This window comes from Lutra lutra, chromosome 4 (genome assembly GCF_902655055.1).
Source record: "Lutra lutra chromosome 4, mLutLut1.2, whole genome shotgun sequence".
Classification (NCBI taxonomy): domain Eukaryota; kingdom Metazoa; phylum Chordata; class Mammalia; order Carnivora; family Mustelidae; genus Lutra; species Lutra lutra.
This window is the reverse complement of record NC_062281.1, coordinates 164,632,234-164,645,514: the sequence shown is the minus strand read 5'-3', so window position 1 is coordinate 164,645,514 and position 13,281 is coordinate 164,632,234. Positions and strand designations below refer to the sequence as shown.

The following is a 13,281-nucleotide window of genomic DNA, read 5'->3' as shown; positions in this document are numbered from 1 at the left end:
TTGGTTCTTCCTTATATTTTCTATTTCTGTGCCAAGACTTTCTAGTTCTTTTCTGAGACTTTGAGTGTTTTCATGTGTTTCAACTATGTTCATAAGTGCTCATCAAAACATTTTTATGATGGCTGATTAAAAATCTTTGTCAGATAATTCTGACATGTTGGTTTTATCATCTATTTTTACCTTTTCTCATTTTCCTGGGTGTTGGTATGAGGAGTAATTTTAGATTAAAATCTGAGTATTTTGGGTATTATGAGACTCTAGGTCTTATTTAAACCTTCAGTTTAACTGGCTTCTTCTGATACCACTCTGGCAGGGGGAATAGGAGGGTGCTGTCTCATTACTACCCCAGGTTGGGGGTACAAGTTGAGCTTCCCCACTCAAACTCCATGGACACCCAAGGAAAGGGGGGCACCTCATTACTGCTGGTGAGGGTGGGAGGCCTCCGCTTATAGTGCTCTGGCTGTGAGAGGGAGGAGTGCCTTGTTATTGCTATCCACTGGGTCTCCATGATACCACACAGAGGTGTGTAAGGGTGGTCTTGTTAGTGAAAGTCCTTACTTTCCACTAGGCCTCATCTGACACCAGCCCAGAGGAAAAGGAGCAAGGTGTCTCATCACTGCCAGGTGCAGGTGAAAGTCCAGACTCCCCGTGTCTATTACTGCCTGGCAGGGATGAAAGTCCACGCTCCCTGTTGACTTGTGACACCACCCCAAAAGGGGTGCCTCATTATAGCCTGGTAAAGGTGGAAGTATAGGCTCCTGACCTTGGCTGACATGGGTGGGTGTGGGGGCATAGATTTTTCCTGTGGTGTTTGGCTAGAGTAAAGCAGTTAAAACCCAGGAAGCCCACAGTCATGTCACTCCTCAGGTCCTGAGTACCCTAGTTGGTCTACCTTCTCTCTACCTTTCAGAGTCTTCTTATGTTGATTTTATATATAATGCCCAGGTTTTTAGTTGCACTTGGTTGGAGAAGCAGGAAAAAGTAGATTTATTCCATCTTCCTGAAAGCAGAGGTTAGTTTTTCCATTTTAAAAATTATGTGGTATATGTTTGCATTTTCCCCAGTCTTCTAAGTGTATCTGGCTTCCACTGGGAGTAGGAAAAGGAAAAAAGTTCATGGAAGATAGAAAAAAATCATTGTTATTTTTATCAGAAATTTATTTTTAAAGGATTTTAGTCTTTATTTCATATTGTCTGGGGGTGACCCTGCCTAAGATTCTCTCTCTCTCTCTCCCTTTGCCCCTCCCGTTTTTTCCCTCTCACATTCTCTCTCTCTAAACAACAAAAACAAAAACAAAAAACGTGCTGAATCCAAAATAAAATATTTAATTCTTTTTTTGTCCCTGCCAAAGGAATTTAAAAAGGGAAAAAAAACTCCCTAGCCATAATTTTTCCCCTCTTCCTTTCCAGTTTTTTCTATATATACATTTCCCATGGTATTATGTATGTTTATACACATACATATACATTTATATAGTTTATTGTTCTACCATTTTATTTTAATAAGTATTTTTCACGTTGATGAATATCTTTATACCACTTTCAAGTTGATTTATCTTTAATTCTCTTAGCCATTTCTGTGTCTCCATTTAATCACTGTTTTAAATAGCATGCTTATGAGCATTATTATACATTCAGCTCTTTTCATCTTATGAATTATTCTATTGCAGTAAATTCATTGGTATTCAATTATTCAGTCAAAGGGTCTGAACATTTTTATGGCTCTTGATCTGTATTGCCAAACTGCCTTCTTGAAGAATTTGAGCACCAACTATAATTTGTGAAGCACGCTATCTCAGCTCCGTGGTAGCTAAACAAATTTAAAATGAACAAATAAAAATAAACTCAGCATATTTGTGTCATCCACACTGCCTGACCGGTGAAGGTACATTCCCTCCCCTTGGCTTCTGCGGCTCACAGTCTCTTGGTTTTCCTCCTCCCTCTGGCTTCTCAGCCTCCTCTCCAGGTTCTCCTTCCTCTGCTTGTTCCTTACAAGTCTTCAGGCATCTGTCTAGAATGGTCTTCTCACCTTCTCCCTTCTCCTTGGCTCCTGTTACCAGATCCTGAGGTTGCTGCTCACATTCTTCCGCATGTTCACCAGAGTCAACTCTGCAACCCATGTCCACATTCCCCCTTCTTGGTCTATCACCCACTTGCCTATTTGCCACAGACAGAGCCCTAGGTGTCATCCATTATACCTTATTCTTCCTCTCCTGCCACATCAAATTCATGACAAATCTTATCAATATTGTCTTGTAAATATCTCTAGAATCCACTGTTTGTTTCCATCCCCACATCCTGTTCTAGACATCACTGTTAATCGCATCAATCACTAACCATCTCCGGCTTCCCCACTCCGTGACGTCCAGATGGTCTTTCTAAAGGACATTCTCTCTTTCGCCTCTAGGCTTTTAGGCATTTTATTTATTAAGGCATCCTGGAGCACCAGGATTTATTTTTCTCTGTTCCCATCTATACCAGCACCTTCACCCATCATACCCACACACATGCTAGTATGCACACACCGGTACCTTTATGTTTGCTTGGTTTGTGCCTAGTCATCCATCAGGCCTCAGATTACTTACTAGGAGTGTAATCTACTCCCTTATTATCCTTATTTCTCACCAAACTGTAAGCCCTCTAGGGCAGGGATTATGTCCTACTGTCGTCCCAGTGCCTGCCAAAGTGCCTGGAGCTTACTGAGTAAGGAAAAAATCTTTATAAGCTGTGTCTGCCCAGTGCCATACTTACTGTTGAAAAAGTGAAAAGTTCCCTTAAACTGGTTGATTTGGTATAAACGAAACTCTCTGATGGGTCATCTCCCTGAATGTGAGTAAAAAAATATGACTCATTTGTTTTAAAAATTTCTGTATAAGAGTAAGAGAACAGTTCTGCTACAGAATTCAAGTTGAAAGATTTGCTTGCAGTACTGGTTGATTTTTTGGGGGAGGGGTTCATATTCTGCTACTATAATGAGAATTTTGACAGTTTTCTGTTGTTATATTTGTACCAAGTCCTGAACAAGGAGAAAGTAAGCAGAAGGAAATTGCAGAGGAGTCAGTAAAGGAGGGCACTTTGCCAGGAGAGAGGCAGGAAGAGGAGGACTCACAACAGAACCAAAATATGGAGGGTGAAGGACAGCAGTTGATCTTGAAGCCTGAGGAAATCAAGAGGCTTAGAGAAGAGCTGAATCGTATAAATCAAAGCCTCCTGCAATCTCAGAGCTCGGGGGATAGTTCAGATGACAATAGTGCCAAGGTAGGTGCTGTAAACACGTACTCTGATTAGGTCCATTTCCTCTGGCCAGCTGTGGATGTAAGTACCATTTTTATATCAACATTCATGAAAGTTGTTAAGCAAGATCATCACCATGGCCTGAATGGTGATAAAATAGTCAACAGAAACACTTTGTTCTAAAGGGTTCTTAGGCTCCAGTTAGGTTCAGCAGGAAGAAATACCGATTGGTCCTTAACATCTCCCACAGGGAGGCAGGGTAGGGAGGGGCAGGATTTGTGCCACATTTTCTATTCATCAGTGCCTGGCTTAGAATTACAAAATAGTTAGTTTGGGTGGGTAAAAGACCACAGACTTGGAATTGTTTGGAGTTTGGCTTTTGCTACTTACTCAAGATCTGCCTGCTGGAGAAATGCCGGGAGTGACTCCCAACATGCCTTAGCTCTTACACCTCAATTTTGCAGGTTCCCCCTAGTACAATTTAAGATTTCTGTATACATGCCTTTCTAGGAATTATTTTGAGATCCACAGAGGGAGGCCTTCGTACACGTACATAGGCCAACTTCAAAAGACTGATAATACGCATTTAAAAATGGCTTCAAATATACATAGGAAAAAAAAGCAGAGAAGAGTAAATGAAACAAGATGGGATTGGGAGGGAGACAAACCATAAGTGACTCTTAATCTCACAAAACAAACTGAGGGGTGATGGGGGGAGAGGGGTTGGGAGATGGGGGGTGGGGTTATGGACATTGGGGAGGGTATGTGCTATGGTGAGTGCTGTGAAGTGTGTAAACCTGGCGATTCACAGACCTGTACCTCTGGGGATAAAAATATATTATATGTTTATAAAAAATAAAATTAAAAAAAAAGCAGAGTAATAGTAAAGGAAGTCAAAAGTACATTTGAAAAGAAATGCAGATATAGGGTCTGAAAACAAGGCAAGTCACAGTAAAGAAGGAAAATAGATCCCTGAAAGGAGATTCACACACGTTTGAAAGAGAAGGGAGCCATTGCATTTATTGAGAAGACCAAAGGGGGTATGACATCCAATGTTCAAAAAAAGGTTAATTTTAAATTCCCCAGGCAGTCCCTTTATTGGGCAGTGAGCAGCATAGAGGCTTGGGCAGAGGATGGACATTGTGGTCACATAGATTATAAAATCTGGGTTTATGAGCTTAAAATGATCAAGGCATTTACTCTCCAACAATGAGTTGCAGAGTATGACAATTAACACCCGGGTTCATTTATTAATTTTATTTAATGTACCCTTTCTCATTATTTGAAGAATCATCTCTCAATACACAGGAGGGAGGTGAAAAATGATTAAATATATAAAAATTATGTAGGGCATCTGGGAGAAGAGCCACTTTGTAAAAGGACAAATGGTCCTTAAACCACATAGCCTCTAGAGTTTCACTGAATTCTTGCAGAGTTCAGTAATTTTGCTCCATAGTAATTACTTCGAATGAGTGAAAGAGGGGTAATTTGCTCTTACTCGTTTTATCCGACTGTTATTAATGGAGTATTTATGACCTGCCAGGACCTGTGTTGGGCCCCTGTGTTATAGCAGGAAACAAGATAGATGTGGGCCTCTTGGGAAAAAATAACATATTTATATTTTGAACTTTACATGTCCCAAAGCAGTATCACACATACTATTTCACTTCTTTAAGCAGGCAAGGGAGAAAAGACATTTTAGACAGGTTTTTGTTTGTTTCCAGGGTTCTGTACAATGATAATTTCAGAAACTTTATCTGTGTAGAGGGTACCTTGATGTACTGGTGGCTAGAAATTGTTCTGCCTTTTAGTTCTTGTGTATGTGAAGTTTTGGGTCTTCACCCCTCTTGTCCCATTAGTGTCTAGTGCCTACCTCCTTTTTGCTCTGTTGTCTTAATCTAACATACACATTTAAGCAACTGTGGCTTGAGACCAGATGTCAAACTCTAAAGAATGCTTATAGATGGCAAATACATAGAAAAAGAACTGTGAGTTCCTCTTTTATGAGTAAGTAGGTGAGCTCTATTGCTCTTATGTATTTGTGACATCATTTGGGGGTGCTGATCACCTTTGGTGCCTTAATTTCTGCTGTTCAGCAGCATTCCAGGTAAGGTTGTAAGAGCTGAATTCAAGATTTTTACTTCCCCAATGTTTGTGAAACAAACTGCAATCACCATTAATTAACTTAATTTTATAGGTTTAAAAATCTAGCTTCATGTTTTTCCATGACATCATTGGATATTTGCTCTGTTCCAGGCACTACACTAAATACCTTATATATATTAAGCAACACAACAAGGCAGGATGGTGTTGTTGCCACTTTACAGATGAGGAAACTGAGGCTTTAGAGAGGTTAAATAATTTTCCCAAAATGACACATAGCGGTGGAACCTGGGTCTGTCTACTCTAGAACTTGACCTGTCTTAACCCCTGTCATTTGCCTCCCTTTGCTGAGAAAGTCAAAGAAAGCATACGGTTCTCCTATAAAGCTAATTTCCTAAGGAAGGCTGGCAAGCCATCTTCCAAAAGCCCTCCCAAGGTGTCTGTTATTGATTGTCTTAATGAATTTATTTGAGGTTTGACCCTTAGGCTCACAGGCTCTAAAACTTGATGCATTAGTCCCCCTAGAATAGATCTGTATCTTAGGGGATAAATTCACATTAAGCCAAACTTTCAAGACTATTGGCTAAAGCCAGAATGTCAGTTATTATCTGTAATAATTAGTTATAAATAGCACTTGAGCAGGTTTAAATGAACACATGTTTACCTGTAGAGAGCTCAGAAAGAAACTCAAATCTGAAGAATGTTTGATGAATAGGGAGTCCGAATAAGTGGACTTGGTTTGATGCTTGACATCTTGGCAGGCTGGATAGCCTGTTCCATCCACACCCACCGAATGAGAGTATTGAAGGCTCATAGGCTTTAATTGTTTCCACAAAAGGAATGATCTTGTCATCGGTACCAGTATATGGATTTGGTTCATATTAAATTTTTATTGTGTGAAGATAATATTTGAAAATATTAAAAGCTAGATCTTAAGCCTATAAAATTAAGATAATTAATGCTGGTTCCAATTTGTTTCATTTTAATTCTTAAGGAATTATGAATTGAGGAGACATTGTGTACGGATCATCTGGTCTTATGCCTTTAATTTGCAGATGAGTCAGCTGAGACTTGGAGAAGATAATTGGCTTAATAAATCTGTTGATTGGTCAAGAAAGGAAGCTAAGTACTTTCCTTTGCAGTTCTACATGGTTCCTAGTAGCCTGAGTGAGTCTAAATGTCTCTGTAATAACCTTCTGCCTGGAAGCCATTTACACGTGGGGAAAATAGAGACCCTTTACATTGGCCACTTGACTGGTTGCCTGGTAGCTTCTTTACTAGTTAGTTGCCTTTCATGCAAAATAATTTGCATTTCTGCCCGGGCTAAGTGACTTGACTAGAAAACGTAGGCCAGAAGAACTTTTGTTCTGGCTTTTCTCATCTTCAAAACAGGTTAAAAATTTCTGTACATTGGTATTAAGGGGGTGCTTCTCTTGTATATGTCTGTTTGGGCATGTTCAGTGGCCATATGGGCTGCTGGTTACCCATTGATTATTAAAAGCTGCTGTCTGATAATAAGAAGCTACATTGGTGATCAAGGGTTTCCAGGTTTCAGAGAATTCTTGTTTTCAGATGGAACCAGAAGGCAGTTAAAATAAAGCTGGGTAGCACCCACAGTCCTGGGTCATGTTACTGAGTGCTTATTGTGTGCCAGGCATCATGCTAAGTGCTTGCATGCATTATCTTACATATCCTTTACTCCATCCAGCAGTTATCATTATTATCCCCATTTTCAGATGAAGGAAATAAAAAGCAGAGAAACTAACTTATTCAAGATAGATTCAGGACTGAAACTAATTCCAAAGCTAGGGTTCTTAATAATTACATTATAATTCTATTAAAGAATTTTTTCTAGGGATCTTAGACACTTGCAGCTCTAGGACAAGCAAACTGGATTTAGACTGTCTTCTTGACTAAATCAAGATAGGAATTAAAGGACTTTATAGGACTTGGGGAATTCTGTGTTGCAATTCTGTTGTAAGCAAGAAAGAACTGAACTAATGACATGGGATTTCCAGAAAGTCATGGGCAGGAAGTACACTGGACCAGGACTCAGGAAACTCTAAATATATGTTATCTATTGAATTGGGTAAGGTTGAATTCTTTATCTACATAGCACACCCATGTGAGACTACCTTTTAGAAAACCCCATGATTCCTCCTTTGATCAAGGTGGTTTTACTGCTCTGGAGACCTGCAGGAGAGTGTGTGGTTGCATAGTAACTGAAGAAGAATCATGTGAAAGTAACAGGAAAGCAATGAGGAAGACTGGGAATTTAAGATCTCCTGCTAAATGTTCTCTTCCTTTTTGCCAACAGATACCACATACACACACACACACACACACACACACACAATACGTACACATTCACACTTTTTCCTTCTTCACATATTGGCTCTTTGAACTCCCCATTTAAAGCATGTTTTACTCTTAAGTGGTCCATGCTTCTCTTTCCCTTCATTCATAAGAAATGGAAGTTAATTGTCTATGCTTAACTGCTTTGCTCAAATAATTTCATTGATATTTTCACTCTAAAATAACGGGAGTTAAATTATGTGAACATGTACCAAATGGCCATAAGTATAAAAGAGAGTAACTTGCTGGAGGTAAGCCAACTCCAAGAATATTTACGTGTGAATAGTTCTGACATTTCTGCTTCTGAGCTGGAACCCATGTTTTACCAATATTCTTTCAAATTGCCCATGTTTCTCTTTTAAAATGTTTGTTTAGTGTCCATCATCTGGAGAGAAGGTGAAATACCAGCAGCAAGATGGTGTAGACCAGCTTCGTCAGAATTTGCACCGGCTCCAGATTCTGTGTAACTCGGCTGAAAAAGAGCTCCGGTATGAGCGAGAAAAGAACTTGGACTTGAAACAGCATAATAGCTTACTTCAGGAAGAAAGCCTTAAGGTGATTCTCAGGGCATACCCTGGATCGGAGGGTCTCAGTTGCTAATCAGCCCTAGAGATAAACGCGTTCTCATTCCCCAGCTGCATAATTCGTGGTAGGACCCCCAGATGTGTGGGCGATGTGAACTCTCTGATAACTCACTCTGACTCTGCCCCACCAAGTAGGCTCACAGTTCAGTTGTTTCCCTGCTGCTGAAGGTGTGTGTATACTGTCAACTTATAAAGGAGACAAACTTTTTAAAGTTACACAATCTTTTGAAATCATTAGCTAAAACTTTTAACACTTAACTAAATTTGAATGACCTGATCCCAAAAGCTGAAGGTCCTGCCCTAGTTCTATCTATAAGACTTATTTATCCTTAAGAGCCGTATCCATTATTATTGATTGAATCAAATATCAATTGCACCAAGGTACAATTCATAGGAGGGCAAACTTGTTCTATCAGAAAGTTAGGAGGACATCTCCCAAACATGCTTGTTCTAAAATAATCTATGTAGAACTGCCAACCACGGAGTTCATCTAAATTTTATGAACCACACAAATATTCAAACAGAACCATCATATAAAAATAGTGCTTCCTTTTAATTGAGGTTCAATTCTGTAAACATATATTAGGGACCTAGTTTTCTATAAGTCCCTATCTAAAGTTCTGGAATTCAGCATTCAACAAATATGTACTAGGCATCAGTCATAATCCAGGCAGGCAATCTTGTTGATACTGAAGGTTTAACCGTAGGTAAAACCGATAGAGGGCTTATCCTCTGGTCAGTAGGAGTCCATGGGTCAAATTCTGCCTGCCTCTTGTTTTTATAAATAAAGCTTTATTGGCACACAGCCCCACCTGTTTGTTTACATATTATGGATGGCTGCTTTTGTACTGTAATATATAATAGCAGATCTGAGTAGTTCTGACAGAGACCATGTGGCCCACAAAGGCTAAAACATATACTCTCTGGCCCTTTATAGGAAAATTCGTCACACCTAGTGTAACGGGAACAAAGTACCTTCTTCAAAAAGTGATCTAAAAAGAGATTAAGAAGGGTTCCTCCTTTTTAGGAACTCACAACACAGTGGGGGAGATACAGAGGAAAACAAGTAGTCATTTACGTCAAACTTGAAAGGAGGCCCTTCTAGAGAGTCCTAGTATTTCAGGATTATTTGAAGAAACTGCTTCCTTATTCCTCACCCTTCATGATTTTTTGAATATTGACCATATTCCCTCAAGCCTTCGTAGTAGTAAATTAAATTCCAAATCTTGATAATATTTCCTTGTAAGACAGCATTTCCTTTTCCTTTCAAACACATTTCTGAGATAATTTTCACTGTCTAACTCTGAACATATTCAAGCAATACTACATCTTTCTCAAGGTGTAATGACCAGAGCAACACAGATTATGACTTGACAATTTTTGCTAATCTCATGTATGTGTATTGCGGTAGTTCCTAGCAGTTTTTTTTAAAAAAAGATTTTGTTTATTTATTTGACAGAGAGAGATCACAAGTAGGCAGAGAGGCAGGCAGAGAAAGAGGGGGAAGCAGGCTCCTGCTGAGCAGAGAGGCCAATGTGGGGCTCCGTCCCAGGACCCTGAGATCATGACCTGAGCCGAAGGCAGAGGGTTAACCCACTGAGCCACCCAGGTGCCCCACTCCTAGCAGTTTTAAAGTGCGTTTCCCTGTTTACAAATGAAGTTGAGCAGCTTTCTATATATTTCTTTGACATTTGAGTTGCTATTTTGTGAAGACCTGTTCAAGACTTTGCTTACTTTTGGGGGGCTTCTGTCATTTTCATTTTCCCATTAATTTATAAGAATTCTTTATATATGAAGCTTTGATCAGGTGTGTATTACAAACATCTTCTACTCTATGGCTTATATTTTCACTCTCTAAATATATGTTTTGAGGGACGCCTGGGTGGCTCAGTTGTTTGGGCATCTGCCTTCGGCTCAGGTCATGATTCCACTGGGATCCAGCCCTGCATTGGTCTCCCTGTGCAGTAGGGAATCTGCTTCTCCTTCTCCCTCTGCTCCTCCCCTTTACTCTTGCTCTCTCTCTCTCTCAAATAAATAAATAAATAATCTTTAAAAAAAGAAAGAAAGAGTTCTCTGTCGACTTCAAAGTCATAAAGATATTCTCCTATATTACTATATTGTTACATGGGTCACAAGAATATTGGCATATGGGGCGCCTGGGTGGCTCAGCGGGTTAAAGCCTCTGCCTTCGGCTCAGGTCATGATCCCAGGGTCCTGGGATCGAGCCCTGCATTGGGCTCTCTGCTCGGCAGGGAGCCTGCTTCCCTCTCTCTCTCTCTCCCTGCCTCTCTCTGTCAAATAAATAAATAAAATCTTTTAAAAAGAAATATTGGCATATATGTGGTCTGTTTCCAAGGTCTCTATTCTGTTCCATTGTCCTGTTTTGTCTATTCTTGTGCCAATAACATGCTATCTTAATTATGTTAGCTTTATGTAAATCTTAATATTTGATAGAACACATCTTTTCATCTTGTTCTTATTCTAGGATGCCTTGGCATTCTTGGCCTTTGAAATTCTATAAAAATTTTATCAACAGCTTGTCAAGTTAAATCCACATACCCACATGTACTCACACACACATATATACACAAATGACCTTTTGAGAGTTATACACTGAATTTGTACACTGAATCTATAGATAAATTTGGGAAGAATTCTTTTTTTGAAAGATTTTATTTATTGCCAGAGAGAGAGAGAGAGAGAGAGCACAAGTAGGGGGAGAAGCAGGCAGAGCAGGCAGTGGGGGAAGCAGGCTCCCTGCTTAAGCAAGGAGCCCAATGTGGGACTCCATCCCAGGACCTGTGATCATAACCTGAGCCAAAGGCAGCCACTTAACTGACTGAGCCACCCAGGCGTCCCAAATTTGGGAGGAATTTAAATCGTTGCAGTATCAAATCCTCTGCTAAATGTGTGTGTAGGGACACCTGGGTGGCTCAGTTGGTTGGGCCGCTGCCTTTGGCTCAGGTCATGGTCGGGTTTCCCCTGCTCTGCGGGGAGCCTGCTTCTCCCTCTCCCTCTGCCTCTCCCCCTGCTTGTGCTCTCTTTCTTTCTTTCTGTCAAATAAATAAATAAAATCTTTTTTTAAAAGTGTGTGTATTATATTTAGGTCTTCTTTAATTTCTCCCAATATCATATTTTTCTTTGTATAGGTCTTATACATCTTTTGCTAGACATATTCCTAGGTGCTGATACTTTCCACACTATTGTAATTGGTAACTTTTTAAAAATTTCACTTTCTAGCTATTGCTAATACATAAAAATGCAATAAATTTTTTCTAATAAAAACCTTGCCATACTTTAAAATTACTTTTTAAAAAAGATTTTATTTATTGATTTGACAGAGAGATAGAGAGAGCACAAATAAGCAGAGCAGCAGGCAGAGGGAGAGAGAGAAGCAGGCTCTCTGCAGAGCAGGGAGCCTGATACAGGGCTCCATCCCAGGACCCTGAAATCATGACCTGAGCCGAAGGCAGATGCTTAACCAACTGAGCCATCCAGGCGCCCCTAAATTACTTCTTATAATTTATGTTTCTATCATTTTGTATTTTATATGTAAATAATCATATCTAAGAATAAATATAATTTTCTTTCTTTCCTTCCACAAGTTACACCTGTTATTCTTTATTTTTGTTCAAAGCAGTGGCTTGTATAGTGCCAAATAGAGCTGGTGATAGGGGTATATTTTCTCCTTCCTTGTCTCAAGGGGAAAGCTCTCAAATTTCATTTAGTATGTTTTTAGAGGTTTTTTGTTTTTTTCTTTTTTTTTAAGTTTTGGAGACCAAGGCTGGTTCTTTTTTTTTTTTTTTTAAAGATTTTATTTATTTATTTGACAGAGAGAGAGACAGCAAGAGAGGGAACACAAACAGGGGGAGTAGGAAAGGGAGAGACAGGCTTCCCGCTGAGCAGGGAGCCTGATGCAGGGCTCGATCCCAGAACCCTGGGATCATGACCTGAGCCAAAGGCAGACATTAACAACTGAGCCACCCAGGTACCCCTAAAGGGTTTTTTAAAATAGATTTTTAAGAATCACATTAAGAAAATTCTTTTCTAGTGTTCATTCAATGTTTTATGATGAGCACATGTTCAATTTCATCAAATTCTTCTTCTGCATATTTTGATTTTTAAATCTGTTATTATGGTGAATTACATTGACTGATTTTCTAATGTTAACTCAACTTTGCATTCCTGGGATAAACCCAACCTCATCCTAAATCATTATCCCTTTTCTACATTCCTGATTTTAGCTTGCCAATATTTCTTTGGAATTTTTGCATCTTAGTTCACAAATGACGCTGGCCTGTCTTTTTCCTTTCTTATAACATCCATGTCAGATTTTGGCATTAAGGTTACCCTAGCCCCTTAACATGAGATGAGTAACATACCCTCTTTTTCTATTCTCTGAAAGAGTTTGTAAAAATAAATTACAATTATTTCTTCTTAAATAATTATAAGAACTCATTTCTGAGTCCTTCTGATTCTAGAGTTTTCTTCTGGGAAAGATTTTCCATTACTGATTCAATTTCTTAATAATTATAAGAAGTTACATTTTTTAAGAATTCTTGTATCAACTTTGGTATATTTTATTTTTATAGAGATTTTTCATTTAAATTTTCAAAATTTTTAGTTAAGTTAGTCATTAGTTTTTAAATATAGAGATGATCCTTTTTACTTTCATGGTACTAAATAACTTGTGATTTAAATAAAAGAGGTTGGCGAGGGGAAAAAAGGAGGGAGGCAGCACCTGGTTGGCTCAGTCAGTTAAGTCTTCAACTCTTGGGGCGCCTGGGTGGCTCAGTCGTTAGGCCTCTGCCTTTGGCTCAGGTCGCGATCCCAGGGTGCTGGGGTTGAGCCCTGCACTGAGCTCCCCATCAAACCTCCCATTGAGCTCTTCATCGAGCCCCACATGGAGCTCCCCATTGAGTACTCTGCTCTGCATGAAGCCTGCTTCTCCCTGTTCCACTCCCCCTGCTTGTGTTCCCTCTCTCGCTGTGTCTCTCTCTGTCAAA

General features: G+C 39.5%; 1 protein-coding gene across 12 annotated transcripts in view; it reads left to right on the top strand.

Moving 5' to 3' along the window:
* The window catches only part of CCDC30 (coiled-coil domain containing 30), a 117,094-nt gene that overhangs the window by 68,886 nt on the left and 34,927 nt on the right, over window positions 1-13,281 (top strand). For 8 of the 12 annotated variants that reach the window (XM_047727765.1, XM_047727761.1, XM_047727757.1 and 5 more), the window contains 2 exons: window positions 3,014-3,257; window positions 8,067-8,246. In XM_047727765.1, coding sequence (XP_047583721.1) covers window positions 3,014-3,257; window positions 8,067-8,246 — 424 coding nt within the window. The remainder of the gene's footprint in view (window positions 1-3,013; window positions 3,258-8,066; window positions 8,247-13,281) is intronic. The other 4 variants (XM_047727755.1, XM_047727756.1, XM_047727764.1 and 1 more) reach the window with 1 other exon arrangement.